The sequence below is a fragment of the Scyliorhinus canicula genome, chromosome 5 (assembly GCF_902713615.1).
Source record: "Scyliorhinus canicula chromosome 5, sScyCan1.1, whole genome shotgun sequence".
In the NCBI taxonomy this organism is placed as follows: domain Eukaryota; kingdom Metazoa; phylum Chordata; class Chondrichthyes; order Carcharhiniformes; family Scyliorhinidae; genus Scyliorhinus; species Scyliorhinus canicula.
The window spans coordinates 229,804,572-229,826,994 of NC_052150.1; the positions used below are offsets into that span (position 1 = coordinate 229,804,572).

The window sequence follows — 22,423 nt, forward strand, 5'->3', positions numbered from 1 at the left end:
GCCGGAATGGGGTGACTAGGGGCTTTTCACAGTAACTTCATTGTAATGTTAATGTGAGCCTACTTGTGACACTGATAAGGATTATTATTATCATTAGATCCTCTTTCTGCTCCCCGCTGAGCTGGGAACAAGAAACCGAGAGGTTTACACTCCCGGACAATTCTCTGCAAAGTGCTGCGGGGGAAGGCTCGTGCAGTGACACAGCTCAGCTTTGATAATGGGCCCAGATGGTCCTGAGGCCAAGCGGTTGTCATGGCAACATCAGCATACCTTGCCCATCTCCACGAAGGCTTCCCACAGCATTTCAATGGGAAGTTAAGAGTTTGGAGTCACATGTAGGCCAGACCTGGGTAAGGACGGCAGATTTCCCCTTCCCTAAAGGACATTACTGTACCAGATGGGTTTTTACAACAATCGACAATAGGTTCATGGTCCCCAGAGCATCAGCTTTGGCCTCTGGATTACTAATCCCATGACAACACCACAATGCTACTGTCTCCCTCGAACCTATCTTTATCCAGGGGTAGCTGACCTTTCCCCTCACGGCCCTGTTTTGTTGCGGGGGGGGTTGGTGAACAGGTGGAGTTTAGGAGTGAGTTATGGCGGCTGGGCACTTGCCAGCATTAGGTGGAGCAGGAGAGGCCATTCGGGATGATGTAAGGCTGGGCCATAGGAACAGGAGGAGGCCATTCAGCCCCTTGAACCCGTTCCACAACTTACCACGAGATCCTGGCTGATCTGTGATCGGACTCCAGGCCCACCTGTTCCCAATCCCTGAATAACTGGGTTGAGCAAAAATCCATCAGTCTGAGTTCTCAAATGAAGCAGTTACTGCCTGTGGGAGAGAATGCTACATCCCCTGCCCACTCTCCGAGACGCCCTCTTCCTCTGTAATGTGGCGCCCAGGACTGCGGACTGCGTGACCCCATTCCGCACCTCCGCCCCAGCTCCCTGCCACTTGCCTCCATGGTGTACGTCTTTCCAGATCCTGTTTGTCCGTAGGCAAAAATGCAGATGTTGTAGCCGTCGATGCAGGATGTAACGAGCGGCTCGATCTCTTCAAATACCTGGGGGGGGGGAAAGCACAGGGGGCATTAGTCAGCGGGTGGGTGGAGGGTGTGGAAATATTCGCCATTCTCCTGCTAGTCTGATCATTTCAGACCCCCCCCTCCCCCCCCCCGTCGTCACTTCCCCCTCCAAAGGACCGGAACCCCTGACCCCCTCCCCCACCACAGACCATTGTCCAATCTCAACGTGATTGGCTGGCTGGTTGTCCAGTCGCAAGGTGATTGGCCGGCCGGTTGTCCAACCGTGAGGTGATTCAAGTTGTTGGTTGGCCATAGAAAGCTCGAGAATTGCTTCAGCAAAAAACATTTTGTCAAAGCTTTTCACCTTGAACACATCAGGTCAATTGCAAGAATACCGACGTCAGGGGGAAATCAATCCGGATCAAGCCGCCTGCTGGACTTTCAAACAATGCTTGGCTGTCAACTGGTGCGTTCTCCATGGCAACGCTTCTATCAATCAGAGTCCACTTGTCAACCAATCGGCACTGTGCTTCCCCTGACACTGGGATTCTCGCGATTGTCCTGGGAAGTACAAGGTGAAAAACTTCAACAAAATGTCTTTTTCAACAATATACGCCATGTGATTGGCTGGCTGCTACTGCAGATTTTGATCTAAAAGATACTGATTGGCTGAGGTGTTGCCATGGAAACAGCAATGGGGAACTATAGGCTCCCCAAGCGCCTGGGTGTGAGGCGTGAACACATTCCTTTGGTTTGCGACGAACAAGCATTTGATTAAATTCTTTCACGTATAGTTGGCAATGCTGCCCAGGCCCAGCATTTAGTGCCCAACCCTAATTGCCCCTTTGAGAAGATGGCGGGGAGCTGCCTTCGTCAACCACTGCAGGAAGAGTAGGGACCAATAGGGACCATGAGGGGCCAAGGGGGAAATCTGTGGATGGAGCCAGAGGACGTTGCTGGGTGATGAATGAATATTTCACATCTGTCGTCACGCAAGAGAATGAGGATGTGGGTATGGAACTCGGGGAGAGAGACCGTGAGGTTCTTGAGCAAGTAGTCATACGGAGCGTCAAGTTTGCTGACGATACGACCATAGTGGGCCGGATTTCGAATAACGACGAGTCAGAACACAGGAGGGGCCATAGAGAACCTAGTGGAGTGGTGTAACGACAACAATCTCTCCCTCAATGCCAGCCAAACTAAAGAGCTGGTCGTTGACTTCAGGAAGCAAAGTACTGTACACACCTCTGTCAGCATCAACGGGGCCGAGGTGGAGATGGTTAGCAGTTTCAAATTCCTAGGGGTACACATCTCCAAAAATCTATCCTGGTCCACTCACGTCGACGCTATCACCAAGAAAGCACAACAGCACCTATACTTCCTCAGGAAACTAAGGAAATTCGGCATGTCCACATTAACCCTTACCAACTTTTACAGATGCACTATAGAGAGCATCCTATCGGGCTGCATCACAGCCTGGTATGGCAACTGCTCGGCCCAGGACCGCAAGGAACTTCAGAGAGTCGTGAATACAGCCCAGTCCATCACACGAACCTGCCTCCCATCCATTGACTCCATCTACACCTCCCGCTGCCGGGGGAAAGCGGGCAGCATAATCAAAGACCCCTCCCACCCGGCTTACTCACTTTTCCAACTTCTTCCATCGGGCAGGAGATTCAGAAGTCTGAGAACACGCACAAACAGACTCAGAAACAGCTTCTTCCCCACTGTCACCAGACTCCTAAACGACCCTCTTATGGACTGACCTCATTAACACTACACCCTGTACGCTTCATCCGATGCCAGTGTTTATGTAGTTACATTGTATATCTTGTGTTGCCCTATTATGTATTTTCTTTTATTCCCTTTTCTTCCATGTACTTAATGATCTGTTGAGCTGCTCGCAGAAAAATACTTTTCACTGTACCTCGGTACACGTGACAATAAACAAATCCAATCCAATCCAATCTAATCCAAGGTATTGGCAGGCAAGTCTCCAGGTCCGGATGAATTGTGCCCCAGGTGCTGGCGGAGGCGAGGGAGGAGATTGCCGGGGCTCTGACCCAAATGTTTAATTCCTCTCTGGCCACTGGGAGGTGCCAGAGGACTGGAGAGCAGCTAATGTGGTCCCACTGTTTAAGAAAGGCTGTAGAGATAAGCCAGGGGACTACAGGCCAGTGAGTCTCACGTCAGTGTGTGGGGAAACTACTGGAAAAGATTCTAAAGGAGAGAATCCATCTCCACTTGGAGAGGCACAGGTTTGATCAGGAATAGTCAGCGTGGCTTGTCAGAGGGAGGTTATGCCTAACAAATTTCATTGAATTTTTTGAGGATGTGACCAGGTGTGTAGATGAGGGTAGTGTAGTCGATGTAGTTTACATGGATTTCAGCAAAGCCTTTGACGAGGTCCCACATGGAGATTTATAAAGAAGGCAAATGGGATACAGGGTAACTTGATCAGGTGGATTCATAATTGGCTTAGTTGTAGGAGGCAGAGGGTGATGATAGACGGCTGCTTTAGTGACTGGAAGCCAGTGTCCAGTGGGGTACCACAGAGATCACTGCTGGGTCCCTTAATATTCATCATTTATATAAATGACATCGATGACTATGTGGGGGATAGGATCAGTAAGTTTGTGGATGACACACAGATTGGCCGGGTGGTTGACAGTGAGGTCGAGTGTCTTGCGTTACAGGGAGATATCGACGGGATGGTCAAATAGGCAGATAAGTGGCAGATGGAATTTTACCCTGAGAAGTGGGAGCTGATACACTTTGGAAGGAGTAATTTAACAAGGAAGTATACTATGAAAGATGTGATACTGGGAAATTCCGAGGAAGAAAGGGACCTTGGCGAGTTTGTCCACAGATCTCTGAAGGCAGAAGGGCAGGTTAATAGGGAGGCAGAGAAGGTATTTGGGACACCAGCTTTTATCAATCAGGGCCTAGATTACAAAAGCAGGGAGGCCATGTTGGAGCTGTGTAGAACTTTGGTGAGGCCACAGCTGGAGTACTGGGTGTAATTCTGGTCGCCACATTATAGGAAGGATGTGATTGTACTGGAGGGGGTGCAGAGGAGATTCACCAGGATGTTGCTGGGATGAACATTTCAGTTATGAGGAGAGGTGGGATAGGCTTGGGGTTATTTTCTCTGGAGCAGAGAAGACTGAGGGGTGACCTGATTGAGGTGTACAGGATTATGAGGGGCATGGACAGGGTAGATAGGGAGCAGCTGTTCCCCTCAGTTGAAGGGTCAGTTAGGAGGAGACACAAGTTCAAAGTGAGGGGTGGGAGGTTTAGGGAGGATTTGAGGAACAATGTTTTTGCCCAGAGGGTGGTGACGATCTGGAATGCACTGCCTGGGAGGGTGGGAGAGGCGGGGTGCGGGTCTGGAACACACGGCCTGGGAGGGTGGGAGAGGCGGGGTGAGGGTCTGGAACACACGGCCTGGGAGGGTGGTAGAGGCGGGGTGAGGGTCTGGAATGTACTGCCTGGGGAGGGTGGGAGAGGCTGGGTGAGGGTCTGGAATGTACTGCCTGGGGAGGGTGGGAGAGGCGGGGTGAGGGTCTGGAACACGCTGCCTGGGAGGGTGAGAGAGGCTGGAACACACGGCCTGGGAGGGTGGGAGAGGCTGGAACACACGGCCTGGGAGGGTGGGAGAGGCGGGGTGAGGGTCTGGAACACACGGCCTGGGAGGGTAGGAGAGGCGGGGTGAGGGTCTGGAACACACGGCCTGGGAGGGTGGTGAGGGTCTGGAACACACGGCCTGGGAGGGTGGGAGAGGCTGGGTGAGGGTCTGGAACACACGGCCTGGGAGGGTGGGAGAGGCGGGGTGAGGGTCTGGAACACACGGCCTGGGAGGGTGGGAGAGGCGGGGTGAGGGTCTGGAACGCACGGCCTGGGAGGGTGGGAGAGGCGGGGTGAGGGCCTGGAACGCGCTGCCTGGGAGGGGGCGGGATGCCTCACATCCTTTAAAACGTACCTGGATGAGCACATGGCACATCTTAACATCAAGGCTATGGGCCAAGTGCTGGCAAGAGGGATTAGGTGGGCGGGTCAGGTGCAGACTCGATGGGCTGAAGGGCCTCGCCTGCTCTGTATTATTCTGTGATTCTGATGCTGTCCCGGAGGTGGAAATACAAGATTCCGCAAGATTGCAGACCTGCATTCCGTCCTTTGATCAACACCCAGGAGAAGTGGTGGGGGGTATGTCACATGATCCCCCCTCCCTACCCAAGCTGCTAGGACCCATGATATCGCCCCCCCCTCCCTATCCAAGCTGCTAGGACCCATGATATCGCCCCCCCTCCCTACCCAAGCTGCTAGGACCCATGATATTGCCCCCCCCCCTACCCAAGCTGCTAGGACCCATGATATCGCCCCCCCTCCCTATCCGAGCTGCAGGACCCATGATATCGCCCCCCCCCCCTATCCAAGCTGCTAGGACCCATGATATCGCCCCCCCCCCCTCCCTATCCGAGCTGCTAGGACCCATGATATCGCCCCCCCCCCCCTCCCTACCCAAGCTGCTAGGACCCATGATATCACCCCCCCTACCCAAGCTGCTAGGACCCATGATATCCCCCCCCCCTCCCTACCCAAGCTGCTAGGACCCATGATATCACCCCCCCCCCCCCCCCACCCAAGCTGCTAGGACCCATGATATCGCCCCCCCCCCTCCCTACCCAAGCTGCTAGGACCCATGATATCGCCCCCCCCCCCCATACCCAAGCTGCTAGGACCCATGATATCGCCCCCCCCCCCCCTCCCTACCCAAGCTGCTAGGACCCATGATATCGCCCCCCCCCCCTCCCTACCCAAGCTGCTAGGACCCATGATATCACCCCCCCCTACCCAAGCTGCTAGGACCCATGATATCCCCCCCCCCTCCCTACCCAAGCTGCTAGGACCCATGATATCACCCCCCCCCCCTACCCAAGCTGCTAGGACCCATGATATCGCCCCCCCCCCTCCCTACCCAAGCTGCTAGGACCCATGATATCGCCCCCCCCCCCATACCCAAGCTGCTAGGACCCATGATATCGCCCCCCCCCCTCCCTACCCAAGCTGCTAGGACCCATGATATCGCCCCCCCCCCCATACCCCAGCTGCTAGGACCCATGATATCGCCCCCCCCCCCATACCCAAGCTGCTAGGACCCATGATATCGCCCCCCCCCCTCCCTACCCAAGCTGCTAGGACCCATGATATCGCCCCCCCCCCTCCCTACCCATACTGCTAGGACCCATGATATCGCCCCCCCCCCCACTACCCAAGCTGCTAGGAACCATGATATCCCCCCCCCCCCCCCACTACCCAAGCTGCTAGGACCCATGATATCGCCCCCCCCCTACCCAAGCTGCTAGGACCCATGATATCGCCCCCCCCCTACCCAAGCTGCTAGGACCCATGATATCGCCCCCCCCCCATACCCAAGCTGCTAGGACCCATGATATCGCCCCCCCCCCTACCCAAGCTGCTAGGACCCATGATATCGCCCCCCCCCTACCCAAGCTGCTAGGACCCATGATATCGCCCCCCCCCCCATACCCAAGCTGCTAGGACCCATGATATCGCCCCCCCCCTCCCTACCCAAGCTGCTAGGAACCATGATATCGCCCCCCCCCCCCCATACCCAAGCTGCTAGGACCCATGATATCCCCCCCCCCTCCCTACCCAAGCTGCTAGGACCCATGATATCGCCCCCCCCCCCTACCCAAGCTGCTAGGAACCATGATATCGCCCCCCCCCCCCCCCCCCCCCCCCCCATACCCAAGCTGCTAGGACCCATGATATTACTGTGCGGCCCTGAGCCCAGGCAGTCACTGTTTGACCTCAGAAGACAAAGAGGACGGCAGACCAGAGTCTGTCTCTATTTACCATTTGCCATCTGACAGAAAGAAACTATCCCTCAGCTTTACAATCACCTGACCCTCATCTAACCTGCAAACCATCAGAAACATTGCAACTGTGCCTTAAAGGATAATTCTCCTCTACCTGCCTCCCCCCCCCCCCCGTGCAGGGCATCCTCACTTTGGGAAACACAGATCACCCGGCAACTCTCAGGAATCTGGCCTCTGAAGGAATACGCCATTGAACCTTTGATTCTGGATTCACATTGAAACCACAAGTCTGATTCTTATCACAGTCTTGCCCCATCTCTCTCCTGAATCCCTCTTTTATTACACGAGGGAAAAAGGGACGGACATTGCGAAACCCTTTTCCTGTCTCGTGGGATTGGAGAGTGGCACCGTTCACTGTGTGACATCTGTAGCCACATGGTCAGCGAACAGTCTAGGACAGAGCTCTGGAAGCATAGAGCATGGAAGCTGCAGCAAGTTCATACTTGGAAATGTAAATGGTTCTCCCAATAAAGGTGCTTATGTTTAATCACACAAGCTTCGAGATCTCATCAATCAACAATCACCTCTGCAACATGCCCAGTGACCTGGACATCGATCATCATGAAGTGCTTCGAGAGGTTGGCCATGAGACACATCTACTCCCAGAATGCCTTGATCCACAGCAATTCGCATACCACCACCATAACCGGTCCACAACAGATGCTATATCCCTGGCCCTACACTCATCCCTAAAACATCTCGACAACAAGGTCTCCTGCACCAGACCTAATTATTGACTACAGCTCCGCCTTCAATGAAATGAAAATGGCTTATTGTCACGAGTAGGCTTCAAATGAAGTTACTGTGAAAAGCCCCTAGTCGCCACATTCCGGCGCCTGTTCGGGGAGGCTGGAATTGAACCGTGCTGCTGGCTTACCTTGGTCTGCTTTCAAAGCCAGCGATTAGCCCAGTGAGCTAAACAGCCCCTAACACCGTAATCCCAGCCAAGCTCATATCAAAGCTCCAAAACCTAGGGCTTGGCTCCTCCCTTTGGACTTTCTGACCCACAATCAGTAAGAATGAACAACACCTCCTCCACGATAGTCCTCAATACCGGTGCCCCGCAAGGCTGCGTACTTAGCCCCCTACTCTACTCCCTGTACACACACGACTGCATGGCAAAACTTGGCTCCAACTCCATCTACAAAGTTTGCTGACGACACGGCCGGAGTGGGTTGAATCTCGAACAACGATGAGTCAGAAAATCAAGAAGGGAGATAGAGAACCTAGTGGAGTGGTGTAACGACAACAATCTCTCCCTCAATGTCAGCAAAACTAAAGAGCTGGTCATTGACTTCAGGAAGCAAAGTACTGTACACACCCCTGTCAGCATCAACGGGGCCGAGGTGGAGATGGTTAGCAGTTTCAAATTCCTAGGGGTGCACATCTCCAAAAATCTGTCCTGGTCCACCCACATCGATGCTATCACCAAGAAAGCACAACAGCGCCTATACTTCCTCAGGAAACTAAGGAAATTCGGCATGTCCGCATTAACCCTTACCAACTTTTACAGATGCACCATAGAAAGCATCCTATCGGGCTGCATCACAGCCTGGTATGGCAACTGCTCGGCCCAGGACCGCAAGGAACTTCAGAGAGTCGTGAACACCGCCCAGTCCATCACACGAACCCGCCTCCCATCCATTGACTCCGTCTACACCTCCCGCTGCCGGGGGAAAGCGGGCAGCATAATCAAAGACTCCTCCCACCCGGCTTACTCACTCTTCCAACTTCTTCCATTGGGAAGGAGATACAGAAGTCTGAGAACACGCACAAACAGACTCAAAAACAGCTTCTTCCCCACTGTCACCAGACTCCTAAACGACCCTCTTATGGACTGAACTGATCTCTTCACCCATCTTCCCTCCTGAGTAATACTCTGTATGCTTCACCCGCTGCCTGGGAATCCATGGGCGATTCTCCCACGCCGCGTGGGGAGCGGAGAATCGCGGGAGGGCCCCCCGACAAAATTCATGCCCCCCTCGTACCCCCCGCGATTCTCCCCACACCCGCTCGGAAGAATCGCCGCTCGCTGTTTTTCACGGCGAACGCCGATTCTCCGGCCCGGATGGGCCGAGTGGCCTGCTGTTCACGGCCGTTTAACGAAGGCGGCAAACGTACCTGGTCGCTGCCGTCGTGAAACGGGAGTGAGAAGCCGGTTTGGGGCTTGTAGGGGGCCTGGTGGGGAATGAGCACCATGACTGTGCTCGGGAGGGGACAGGCCCGCGATCGGTACCCACCGATCGTCCGTCCGGCGTCTCAATCGGACGCACTATTTCCCCTCCGCCGCCCCGCAAGATCAAGCCGCCACGTCTTGCGGGGCGGCTGAGGGGAAAGACGGCCACCGCGCATGCGCGGGTTCGTGCCATCAGCGTCATGACGTCAACCACGCATGCGCGGGTTGGAGCCGGCCAACCTGCGCATGCATGGCTGACGTCATTAGGCGCGCTGGCCGCGTCATTCTCAGCGGGACGCCCCAGCGGCTGAGAGTTACGCAGCGCCGCTCCTAGCCCCGCCGGGAGGGGAGAATAGGGGGCGGGGAGCGGCCTCCGAGGCCGTCGTGAAACTCGGCCGAGTTCATGACGGCCCTCCCGATTTTTCCCGGGAGCGGAGAATTCCGCCCCATGTATTTACATTGTGTATTTATGTATGCCCGATGTTTTTTCATGTCTGGACTTTCTGCACAACAATATTACAAATTATTGTCGGTGCACGTGACAATAATTAGGGCAGCACAGTAGCATGGTGGTTAGCATAAATGCTTCACAGCTCCAGGGTCCCAGGTTCGATTCCCGGCTGGGTCACTGTCTGTGTGGAGTCTGCACGTCCTCCCCGTATCTGCGTGGGTTTCCTCCGGGTGCTCCGGTTTCCTCCCACAGTCCAAAAATGTGCGGGTTAGGTGGATTGGCCATGATAAATTGCCCGTAGTGTCCTTAAAAGTAAGGTTAAGGGGGGTGGGGTTGTTGGGTTACAGGTATAGGGTGAACACGTGGGTTTGAGTAGGGTGATCATGTCTCGGCACAACATCGAGGGCCGAAGGGCCTGTTCTGTGCTGTACTGTTCTATGTTCTATGTTCTAAAACAAATCCAAATCGAAACATACAAAACCCAGATTATGTGCATAACATGACAGAGTGTGGCGACTAGGGGCTTTTCACAGTAACTTCATTGCAGTATTAATGTAAGCCTACTTGTGACAATAAAGATTATTATTATCTCTACCCGTCCTGCCAAATTGATCTCTGCACATACGCACCCAGCTCCCTCTGTTTCTCCACCCCCTGAAGAATTGAATCCATTATTTTCAATTGTCTCTCGATGTTCTTCCAACCAAATTAATCACTTCACATTTCTTGAACTTCATCTGCCACCTGTCTGGCCACTCCGTCAACTTGGTAACGTCCTTTGGAAATTCTACGTGATCCTCCTAACAGTTCACAATGCTTTTGGTGACACTGTGCTGGGATACGGGACAGGAAGGTGGTACTGTTTTGGGCAGGATTTGTCAGATAGAACATAGAACAGTACAGCACAGTACAGGCCCTTCAGCCCACCATGTTGTGCTGACCATTTACCCTAATCTAAAATCAACCTAACCTACACCCCTTCAATTTGCTGCTGTCCATGTGCCTGTCCAAGAGTCGCTTAAATGTCCCCAATGACTCTGACTCCACCACCTCTGCTGGCAGTGCATTCCACACACCCACCACTCTCTGTGTAAAGAACCGACCTCTGACATCTCACCCATACCTTCCTCCAATCACCTTAAAATTATGTCCCCTTGTGACAGCCATTTCCCTGGGGAAAAGTCTCTGGCTATCCACTCTATCCATGCCTCTCATCACCTTGTACACCCCTATCAAGTCACCTCTCTGCCTTCTTCGCTCCAGTGAGAAAAGCCCTAGCTCCCTCAACCTTTCTTCATAAGACATGCCCTCCAGTCCAGGCAGCATCCTGGTAAATCTCCTCTGCACCCTCTCCAAAGCATCCACATCCTTCCTATAATGAGGCGACAAGAACTGGACACAATATTCCAAGTGTGGTCTAACTAGAGTTTTATAAAGCTGCAGCAAAACCTCACGGCTCTTAAACTCAATCCCCCTGTTAATGAAAGCCAACACACCATACGCCTTCTTAACAACCCTATCAACCTGGGTGGCAACTTTGAGGGATCTAAGTACGTGGACCCCAAGATCCCTCTGTTCCTCCACACTTCCAAGAATCCTGCCTTTAACCCTGTATTCAGCATTCAAATTCAACCTTCCAAAATGAATCACTTCACACTTATCCAGGTTGAACTCCATCTGCCACTTCTCAGCCCAGCTCTGCATCCTGTCAATGTCCTGTTGTAACCTGCAACAGCCCTCGACACTATCTACAACTCCCCCAGCCTTCGTGTCATCGGCAAACTTGCTAACCCACCCTTCCACTTCCTCATCCATTTATAAAAACCACAAAGAGCAGAGGCCCCAGAACAGATCCCTGCGGGACACCACTGGTCACCGACCTCCAGGCAGAATACTTTCCATCCACTACCACTTGCTGTCTTCTTTCGGCCAGCCAATTCTGTATCCAGACAGCCACATTTCCCTGTATCCCATGCCCCCTAACTCTCTGAATGAGCCTACCATGGGGAACCTTATCAAATGCCTTACTGAAATCCATATACACCATATCCACTGCCCGACCTTCATCAATGTGTCTCGTCACATCCTCAAAGAATTCAATGAGGCTTGTGAGGCATGACCTGCCCCTCACAAAGCCATGCTGACTATCTTTAATCAAACTATGTTTTTCTAAATAATCATAAATCCTCAGGGGGATTCTCCCTTCTGGGGATGAAGTCCCCACTCCGGCAGGAGAACCGGGGCCAACCACGCCGACGTCAACAGCCTCTGATCTCCGCACTTCCCAGGGCTAGGTGGATGTCGGAGGGGTTGGCGCTGCTCCAGCGGGTGCCAAAGGGACTGCGCGCGTTTGCGCATGCGTCAATGGGCCGCCGTGATCTCGTGCATGTTTCGGCGCATGCGCGGAGCGTTCTCTTCTCCGCGTCGGCCATGGCGGAGACCTACAGAGGCCGGCAGGGAAGGAAGGAGTGCCCCCATGGCACAGGCCTGCCCGCAGATCGGTGGGCCCTGATCACGGGCTAGGGCACCGTGGGGGCTCCCTCCCCCCCGGGATCAGATCCCCCTGAGGACCAGCAGCACGGCAGCACAGTGGGTAGCACTGTGGCTTCACAGCTCCAGGGTCCCAGGTTTGATTCCCGGCTTGGGTCACTGTCTGTGCGGAGTCTGCACGTCCTCCCTGTGTGTGCGTGGGTTTCCTCCGGGTGCTCCGGTTTCCTCCCACAGTCCAAAGATGTGCAGGTTAGGTGGATTGGCCATGATAAATTGCCCCTTAGTGTCCTAAAAAGGGTTAGGAGGGGTTATTGGGTAACGGGGATAGGGTGGAAGTGAGGGTTTAAGTGGGTCGGTGCAGAGTCGATGGGCCGAATGGCCTCCTTCTGCACTGCATGTTCTATGACCACCCCAGCCGATGTACCTGCCGTGTGGGACCATACGTAGCCCACGCCAGCGGGACAGGCCATAACCGGACAGCTGCTCGGCCCACTGGGGCCGGAGAATTGCCGGAGGGGCAGCTTCCAACGAGCTCCGACCGGCGTGACGTGAATCTATCCCCTGCCTGAAAAGCGGTGCCAGAGAATACGGCAGCCGGCGATCGGGTGCGGCAGCCGGCGACAGGGCGGGATTCCCCCCCCCCCCCCCCCCCCGGGAATTCTCCGACCCGGCGGGGAGGGGTTGGAGAATCCCGCCCCCCTATCTCTCAGAATCCTTTCCAATATTTTACTCACCACAGATGGAAGACTGATGGGTCTGTAATTCCCAGGGATTTCCCTATTCCCTTTGTAGAATAGGGGAACAACATTGGTCTCCCTACCTCTACCCGGTACTGGCATGCTGATATTGGGGTTCCTCCTGACCCCATCACTGATAAAGTCAGGGAAGTCGTTCCTGCTCCGAATGGCTGACCCACACGCTCACTCCGCTGGACGTAGCTGGAGGCGGTCCTGCCTCAGGGGGCCGCTGCCCCATTGAGTCTGCACCAGCCCTTGGAAAGAGCACCCTGCTTAACCCCACATCTCCACCCTATCCCCATAACCCCACCTAACCTTTTTGGACACTAAGGGGCAATTTATCATGGCCAATCCACTGAACCTGCACATCGTTGGACTGTGGGAGGAAACCGGAGCACCCGGAGGGAAACCCACGCACACACGGGGAGGACGTGCAGACTCCACGCAGACAGTGGCCCAGCCAGGAATCGAACCTGCCTGCAACAGTAGTGGACTCGCCAACACTAAGGGCATTCAAATGGTCATTGGATAGGCATTATGGACGATAAGGGAATAGTGTAGATGGGCTTTAAAGGGGTTTCACAGGTCGGCGTAACATCGAGGGCCGAAGGGCCTGTACTGCGCTGTAATGTTCTGTGTTCTATGTTCTATGAACCTGGGACCCTGGGGCTGTGAGGCAGCTGTCCTAGCCACTGTACCACCGTGCTGCCTCTGGTGCCACCAGAGCATTTGCCTGGGGCCTCTGAGAGATTAGTCCAGTGACATAACCACAACATCACCATTTCCCTATCAGATCTGTGATTAACGCAAGTGGCAATTTGTTGTTGCGAGCTTCACTCCCTGAGACCTCGACCACCTGAACTCGCACAGTCCACAACAGTTTACAGAATTGTAGCAGAATGCACAAGTGGTAATTCATTGCGCAGTCTTTGCCAGTCATGGACTGGCAAAGGGTCTGGCACATCCAGGGTTAATGTCGGCCTTGGCACAGTACCGCCCACTCAGTGATGTAAGAAGGCATTTGACCCGGACTCAGGGTCAGTGTGGTGTTGAGAAGGGCTGTGTCGGGGCATAAACATGGAGATAGACCCTAGTTTGTACCCTGGACTGGACATGCGGAGCTGCTTTGGGGCGTTAATAATGTCTTACAGTTAACCACACAGAAAACTATGGCGCTGTCTTTCAGACATTCTGTACCAACACCCTCCCAACATAAACCGCTCTCCTGTAGCACAGACCAATCATTGCTGGTGATAAATATTTTCTTCACCATTTATTGCCCATCCCTAATTGCCCTGGAGGGGCAGTTATGAGTCAACCACATGTAGGCCAGACCAGGTAAGGACGGCAGATTTCCCCTTCCCTAAAGGACATTAGTGACCCAGATGGGTTTTTACAACAATCGACGATGGTTTCATGGTCATCATGAGACTTTTAATTCCAGATTTTTATTGGATTCAAATTTCACCGTCAGCAGTGGTGGGATTTGAACCTGGGCCCCTGGAGCATTACTCTGGGTCTCTGGATTATTAGTCCAGTGATAATACCACTACACCGCTGCCTCCCCTTCCCGAGCAGGCCTTGCTGTGTGAGCCAGTTACCTCCTCCTGTGTGGCCTGTGATGAAAACACCTTGTCCAGTTCAAAGGTCCTCATTCTGCCTTTACACTTCATCCTGACCCTGCAGTCCACACTCGGGTCAGCGCTGACCCCCTCCAGGCAGCCTCCCTCGGTCTGGTCACACTCCGTAACCGGCTTCACTCTGCACAACACTCGGATATTACCTGGGGACAAGGTGGGAACACGAAGGGGAAAAGAATGAAAACGAAATTGTGTGAAAACAACCAGAGAAAATCAAATAGCAAACACATCGAGGCTGGTAGGCGCCGTTCAATCATGGCTGATATTTTCTCATCCCCGTTCTCCTGCCTTCTCCCCGTAACCCCTGATCCCCTTATTAATCAAGAACCGATCTATCTCTGTCTTAAAGACACTCAGTGATTTGGCCTCCACAGCCTTCTGCGGCCGAGTTCCACAGATTCACCACCCTCTGGCTGAAGAAATTCCTCCTCATCTCTGATTTAAAGGATCGTCCCTTCAGTCTGAGATTGTGGCCTCTGCTTCTAGTTTTTCCGACAAGTGGAAATATCCTCCCCACGTCCACTCTATCCAGGCCTCGCAGTATCCTGTAAGTTTCAATAAGATCCCCTCTCATCCTTCTAAACTCCAACGAGTACAGACCCAGAGTCCTCAACCGTTCCTCATACGACAAGTTCTTCATTCCAGGGATCATTCTTGTGAACCTCCTCTGGACCCTTTCCAAGGCCAGCACATCCTTCCTTAGATACGGGGCCCAAAACTGAAAATGAAATGAAATGAAAATCGCTTATTGTCACGAGTAGGCTTCAATGAAGTTACTGTGAAAAGCCCCTAGTCGCCACATTCCGGCGCCTGTCCGGGGAGGCTGGTACGGGAATTGAACCGTGCTGCTGGCCTGCTGGTCTGCTTTAAAAGCCAGCGATTTAGCCCAGTGTGCTAAACCAGCTCCAAATGAGGATCTGACCAGAGCCTTATACAGCCTCAGAAGTACATCCCTGGTCTTGTATTCGAGCCCTCTCGACATGAATGCTAACATTTAATTTACCTTTTTTAAAATAAATTTAGAGTGCCCAATTCATTTTTTCCAATTAAGGGGCAATTTAGTGTGGCCAATCCACCCACCCTGCACATCTTTGGGTTGTGGGGGTGAGACCCACGCAGACATGGGGAGAATGTGCAAACTCCACACGGACAGTGACCCAGGGCCGGGATTCGAACCCGGGTCCTCAGCGCCGCAGGCAACAATGCTAACCACTGTGCCACCGTGCTGCCCTACATTTGCCTTCTTAACTGCTGACTGAACCTGCACATTAACCTTAAGAGAATCTTGAACAAGGGCTCCCAAGTCCCTTTGTGCTTCTGATTTCCTCAGCATTTCCCCATTTAGAAAATAGTCTATGCCTAAATTCCTCCTTCCAAAGTGAATAACCTCACACTTTTCCACATTGTATTTCATTTACCACTTCACTGCCCGCTCTCCTAGCTTGTCCAAGTCCTCTGAAGCCCCCTTGCTTCCTCAATATTACCTGTCCCTCTACAGATCTTTGTATCATCTGCAAACTTAGCAACAGTGCCTTGACCATCTCCAACAAGGGAGAATCTAACCATCACCTCTTGACATTCAACCACCTTCCCACCATTGAATCCCCCACTATCAACATCCGTATCTGGCCTCCAGCGAACCAGCCAATCATTCATGTGATTTTCTGGTCTCTCTGTGCTGGAGTTCCACCAGCTGGCGGTTTCACTTTACCCACTGGGTTCAGGAAAGCACTGCCTAGTAGTGGCGGTTGTCGAGGAAGAAGCTAAAGTGAGTTGGTTCAATGTTAGGGACTGCCTGGTCGTGGCAGTTCTCTGTCAGTCGGCAGAAAGGAGGTGTTTATTACTATAGTTAGATGCTAAACTAGATAGTAACTCATCAGAAGCTGTGTGTGAGAGGCTGGTTCTTCCTTCACGTGAGTAGAAAGAGGCCCATGAAGAGACAGCGGGCTATGTCAGAGTGGGACATAGTCGGAGTGTGGAGTTGGGATTTCGGTGAATGGGGCGAAATTGGTATTTCATCTGATCCCGTTTTTATCAGTGGATCAAGGGACGGAGGTAAAGAAAAAGAGGGCGAGGTAACAATTGTAGCTAGAGAAGCAATTACAGCTGTGGAGGTATAATAGGTGAGAAGGATCATCAATTAAGACCAGATGGATAGAGCTGAGAAACAATAAAGGGGCAGTCACAATATTTGGGGTGCACTATTTGGGTAGCACGGTAGCATTGTGGTTAGCACAATTGCTTCACAGCTCCAGGGTCCCAGGTTCAATTCCGGCTTGGGTCACTGTCTGTGCGGAGTCTGCACATCCACCCCGTGTGTGCGTGGGTTTCCTCCGATACTCCGGTTTCCTCCCACAGCCCAAAGATGTGCAGGTTAGGTGGATTGGCCATGATAAATTGCCCTTAGTGTCCAAAATTGCCCTTAGTGTTGGGTGGGGTTACTGGGTTATGGGGATAGGGTGGGGGTGTGGGCTTGGGTAGGGTGCTCTTTCCAAGAGCCGGTGCAGACTCGATGGGCCGAATGGCCTCCTTCTGCACTGTAAATTCTATGATAATCTATGATAGACCCCCCAAACAGTCAGAGGGAGGGAGAGAGAAGAGCAAATATGTCGGGTAAATCCCAGAGAAGAGTAGTCACAGTCGGGGAGGCGGAGGAGGTGGAGGCGGAGGAGGAGGAGGAGGCGGAGGAGGAGGAGGAGGAGGTAACTACTGCAATATTAACTGGAATAGCTTCAGAGCGAAAGGAACCAAGAACTCTGAAGGAGCAATCAGGAGAAGGTCTTTGGCCGGTGTGTGTAACAAGTCCAACAAGAGAGGGTGCGGTTCTGGATGAAGTGAAGCTGAACAGGTGGAAGGAGATACAGTGGGAGAGCATTTTGATGATAATGATTTGTGGAAGAGGACAAAGATAAAACTGAAGATAAAGATCCCGGGAACGATTTGGAGAATGAGGACCGGAAACAGGTGCTTTTATTATTACTATTATTATTGAAGGTAATCGTGAGAGCAGCGGGAAATATTTAAACGGGGGGTTCAGAGTAAACATGTTCTTGTTGTAGTATGACTAGGGGTATTACGGTTCCTGGGAGTGTGAGCTGCCATTGGTGCAGAGGGCTCGCTGCCCATTGGCCCAAGTATTGTGTTCTCTGTATGTTCATTGGTCGAGAGGAAGGTAGCTCCGCCTACGAGGCGGGGTATAAGAACCCGTGTTCCCCAGCAGCCAGGCCATTTCTGTACTCCTGCTGCCGGGCTCACTTCTTGCCGATTAAAGCCTTTCGACTCGGACTTCACCTACGTTTCATGTCCATTGATGGAGCATCAGTTCTCACAAAGGAAAAGGGTGAAACGGCCAGATGGAGCGCCTTCTGGATAGCGAGGAGCTTGCAGGGTAAGGCAAGTCAGAAAAGGAAAGCTTATGCCAGACACCGAGAACTCAATACTACAGAAAGCCAAGGGACATGTAGAGAGGGGGGGGGGGGGGGGGGGGGGGGGGGGGGGGGGGGGGGGGGGGGGAATTAAAAAGGAAATTAGTAAAGCAAAGCTAGGACATGAAGGAATATTGACAAAGAAAATCAACGAGAACCCAAAGATTTTTATTAATACATTGAGACAAAGAGGGTAGCCAAGGAGAGAGGAGGGCCCATAAAAGACCAAAAATGGTGAGGAGGTGGAGGATGTGGGTCTTTCTGATACCTTGCATCTGTCCTCATAAAAGAGGGGACAATGCAGGCGTTGTAGTAAAGGTGGAGGAATGAGAAATATTGGACGTGAGAGAGAGGAATTATTCAGAGGATTAGCATCTTTGAGAGCAGTTCACTGTTAACAGAGGCCAGGGAGGACAGTGTAGATTCTCTGACCCATCATTTTCCAGTCCTTTCTGGATGCATGTGGGGTGCGGGAGGATTGGGGGTCTGTTGTACCGTTGATTAAAAAGAGAATGAGGGATAGTTACTTGTCAGTCTAACCTCGGGAGTGGGAAAAGTGTTGGTTTCAGTCCTTTTTTTATAAATGTTTTTTATTCAGTTTTCATGTTTTATATTGAACAATTACAAATTGTTAGAGAGAGAGAAAAAAAAAAGAACACACAAAAATTAACATATATATTTACAGGTAAGCATCTTCGTAATAATAACTGTGGCCTTCCCCCTTTAGCCGGCATATATATCGTTCTGTGGAAGCCTTCGTCCGACCCTCGGATGGCGAATTTGATTTTCTCCATTTGGAGAGAATCCGAGAGGTCGGACAGCCAGTCTGCAGCTCTGGGCGGTGCTGCTGACCGCCGGCCAAACAGGATTCTACGGCGGGCGATCAGGGAGGCAAAGGCAAGGGCGTCCGCCCTCCTCCCCAGGAATAGATCTGGCTGGTCTGAAACCCCGAAGACCGCCACTATCGGGCATGGCTCCACCCTCACCCCCACCACTTTGGACATAGCCTCGAAGAAGGCTGTCCAGTACTCCACAAGTCTGGGGCAAGACCAGAACATGTGGGCGTGGTTGGCCGGGCCTCTTTGGCACCGTTCACATCTGTCCTCCACCTCCGGGAAGAACCTACTCATACGGTTTCTCGTTAAGTGGGCTCTATGTACCACTTTTAGTTGCGTCAGGCTGAGCCTTGCGCACGTGGAGGTGGAGTTGACCCTATGCAGTGCTTCGCTCCAGAGTCCCCACCCTATCTCCACCCCCAGGTCGTCCTCCCATTTCCTTCTTGTTGCGTCCAGTGCGGTGTCGTCCCTATCTACCAGTCGGTCATACATGTCACTACAGTTCCCTTTCTCTAGGATACTTGCGTCCAGTAGGTCTTCCAGTAGTGTCTGTCGTGGCGGTTGTGGGTACGTCCTTGTCTCCTTTCGTAGGAAGTTTTTGAGCTGCAGGTACCGTAGCTCGTTCCCCCCAGCTAGCTGAAATTTCTCTGTCAGTTCGTCCAGTGTTGCGATCCTGTCGTCCGTGTATAGGTCCCTGACTGTCAGTGCCCCCCCGTCCTGCCTCCACCTTTTGAAGGTGGCGTCAGTCAGTGCTGGTGTGAACCTATGGTTGTTGCAGATGGGAGCCTTGTCCGACATTTTGGTCAGGCCAAATTGCTGCCGCAGTTGGTTCCAGGATTGGAGGGTGGCTGTCACCACTGGGCTGCTGGAGTGTTTTTTGGGTGGGGATGGGAGTGCTGCCGTGGCGAGGGCCCGGAGGGAGGTCCCCATGCAGGAGGCCTCCTCCGCACGCACCCACTCGGCTTCTGGCTCCTGGATCCATCCCCTTACTCGCTCGGCTGTTGCCGCCCAGTGGTAGAATTGTAGATTCGGGAGGGCTAGCCCCCCCTGGATTTTGTTTTCTGTAGGACCTTCTTTGGGATCCTAGCATTTTTACCCTGGTTTCAGTCCTGAGGGATTATTGGAATTCATCCCAGAGGAATGTGAGGTGAAGCATTTTCAGAGGCCAAACAGGGCAAATGGGAGGATGCTGGGAGGTGTGGAGGAGGCGAGGGACCTTGGGGTGAATGTGCACAGATCTCTGAAGGGAGCAGGAGAGGTTGATAAAGTGGTTCAGAAGGAATATGGAATCTTCAAGAGCCGTCACCTATAGGGCTATGGACAAGATACTGGGAAGTGGGATTTGGCTGGGGGCTCGTTTCTCACCTGACACAGACGCGATGGGCAGAGTGGCCTCTTTCTCTGCCGCAAACTTCCTATGATTCAAATGGGCTAACATTGCCCTGCCCCACCCCGGAGCTCCACCAGGTGGTGCTGTCACTTTACCCAATGGGCTAACATTGCCCTGCCCCATCTCGGAGCTCCACCAGGTGGTGCTGTCACTTTACCCAATGGGCTAACATTGCCCTGCCCCACCTCGGAGCTCCACCAGGTGGTGCTGTCACTTCACCCAATGGGCTAAGATTGCCCTCCCCACCTCGGAGCTCCACCAGGTGGTGCTGTCACTTCACCCAATGGGCTAACATTGCCCTGCCCCACCTCGGAGCTCCACCAGGTGGTGGTGTCACTTTACCCAATGGGCTAACATTGTCCTGCCCCACCTCGAAGCTCCACCAGGTGGTGCTGTCACTTCACCCAATGGGCTAACATTGCCCTGCCCCACCTCGGAGCTCCACCAGGTGGTGGTGTCACTTTACCCAATGGGCTAACATTGCCCTGCCCCACCTCGGAGCTCCACCAGCTGGTCATGGTATTTTTTCCTCAGCAACATTTCCCTCTCATATTTTTCCATCAGGTGTCTGTTTGACTCGGAGACCTCAGTTATCGCTGATTGGATCTGTAAACAGGGTGAACAAGGATAATAATAATAATCTTTATTATTGTCACAAGTAGGCTTACATTAACATTCCAATAGAGTCACTGTGAAAAGCCCCTAGTTGCCACACTCCGGCGCCTGTTCGGGTACACAGAGGGAGAATTCAGAATGTCCAATTCACCTAACAGCACGTCTTTCGGGACTTGTGGGAGGAAACCGGAGCACCCGGAGGAAACCCACGCAGACACGGGGAGAACGTGCAGACTCCGCACAGACAGTCACCCAAGCCGGGAATCCAACCTGCGACCCTGGTGTGTGAAGCAACTGTGCTAACCATTGTGCTACCCTGCCGTCCACAGTCACTTGTCAAAACTCTGGCTTTTAATGTTCTGGAATTTTCCATTCGAATCCCAAGGGGGCACAAGTTAAAGTTTGGAGCAGGAATCAGGAACAGGAGGAGGCCATTCAGCCTCTCCAGCCTGATACACAGGAACAGGAACAGGCCCATTCAGCCCCTCGAGTCTGTTACACAGGAACAGGAGGAGGCCCATTCAGCCCCTCGAGTCTGTTACACAGGAACAGGAGGAGGCCCATTCAGCCCCTCGAGTCTGTTACACAGGAACAGGAGGAGGCCCATTCAGCCCCTCGAGTCTGTTACACAGGAACAGGAGGAGGCCATTCAGCCCCTCGAGTCTGTTACACAGGAACAGGAGGAGGCCCATTCAGCCCCTCGAGTCTGTTACACAGGAACAGGAGGAGGCCCATTCAGCCCCTCGAGTCTGTTACACAGGAACAGGAGGAGGCCCATTCAGCCCCTCGAGTCTGTGACACAGGAACAGAAGGAGGCCCATTCAGCCCCTCGAGTCTGTGACACAGGAACAGGAGGAGGCCCATTCAGCCCTTCGAGTCTGTGACACAGGAACAGGAGGAGGCCCATTCAGCCCCTCGAGTCTGTTACACAGGAACAGGAGGAGGCCCATTCAGCCCCTCGAGTCTGTGACACAGGAACAGAAGGAGGCCCATTCAGCCTCAGCCCCTCGAGTCTGTGACACAGGAACAGGAGGAGGCCCATTCAGCCCCTCGAGTCTGTGACACAGGAACAGGAGGAGGCCCATTCAGCCCCTCGAGTCTGTTACACAGGAACAGGAGGAGGCCCATTCAGCCCCTCGAGTCTGTTACACAGGAACAGGAGGAGGCCCATTCAGCCCCTCGAGTCTGTTACACAGGAACAGGAGGAGGCCCATTCAGCCCCTCGAGTCTGTTACACAGGAACAGGAGGAGGCCCATTCAGCCCCTCGAGCCTGTTACATAGGAACAGGAGGAGGCCCATTCAGCCCCTCGAGTCTGTGACACAGGAACAGGAGGAGGCCCATTCAGCCCCTCGGGCCTGTTACACAGGAACAGGAGGAGGCCATTCAGCCCCTCGAGTCTGTTACACAGGAACAGGAGGAGACCCATTCAGCACTCGGGCCTGTTACACAGGAACAGGAGGAGGCCATTCAGCACTCGGGCCTGTTACACAGGAACAGGAGGAGGCCATTCAGCCCTTCAGGCCTGTTCCACAGGAACAGGAGGAGGCCATCCAGCCCCTCCAGCCTGTTACACAGGAACAGGAGGAGGCCATTCAGCCCCTCAGGTCTGTTCCACAGGAACAGGAGGAGGCCATTCAGCACCTCAGGCCTGTTCCACAGGAACAGGAGAAGGCCCATTCAGCCCCTCGAGTCTGTTACACAGGAACAGGAGGAGGCCCATTCAGCCCCTC

The 22,423-nt window shown here is 53.2% G+C and overlaps 1 protein-coding gene across 1 annotated transcript in view; it reads right to left on the reverse strand.

Annotated features, from left to right (window-relative positions):
* Positions 1 to 22,423, reverse strand: part of LOC119965720 (kinesin-like protein KIFC3) — a 32,745-nt gene that overhangs the window by 7,091 nt on the left and 3,231 nt on the right. Inside the window, exons 2-4 of the mRNA XM_038796482.1 lie at positions 20,571 to 20,682; positions 14,387 to 14,568; positions 937 to 1,067 (exon numbers count right to left, since the gene is read on the reverse strand). Coding sequence (XP_038652410.1) covers positions 937 to 1,067; positions 14,387 to 14,568; positions 20,571 to 20,682 — 425 coding nt within the window. The remainder of the gene's footprint in view (positions 1 to 936; positions 1,068 to 14,386; positions 14,569 to 20,570; positions 20,683 to 22,423) is intronic.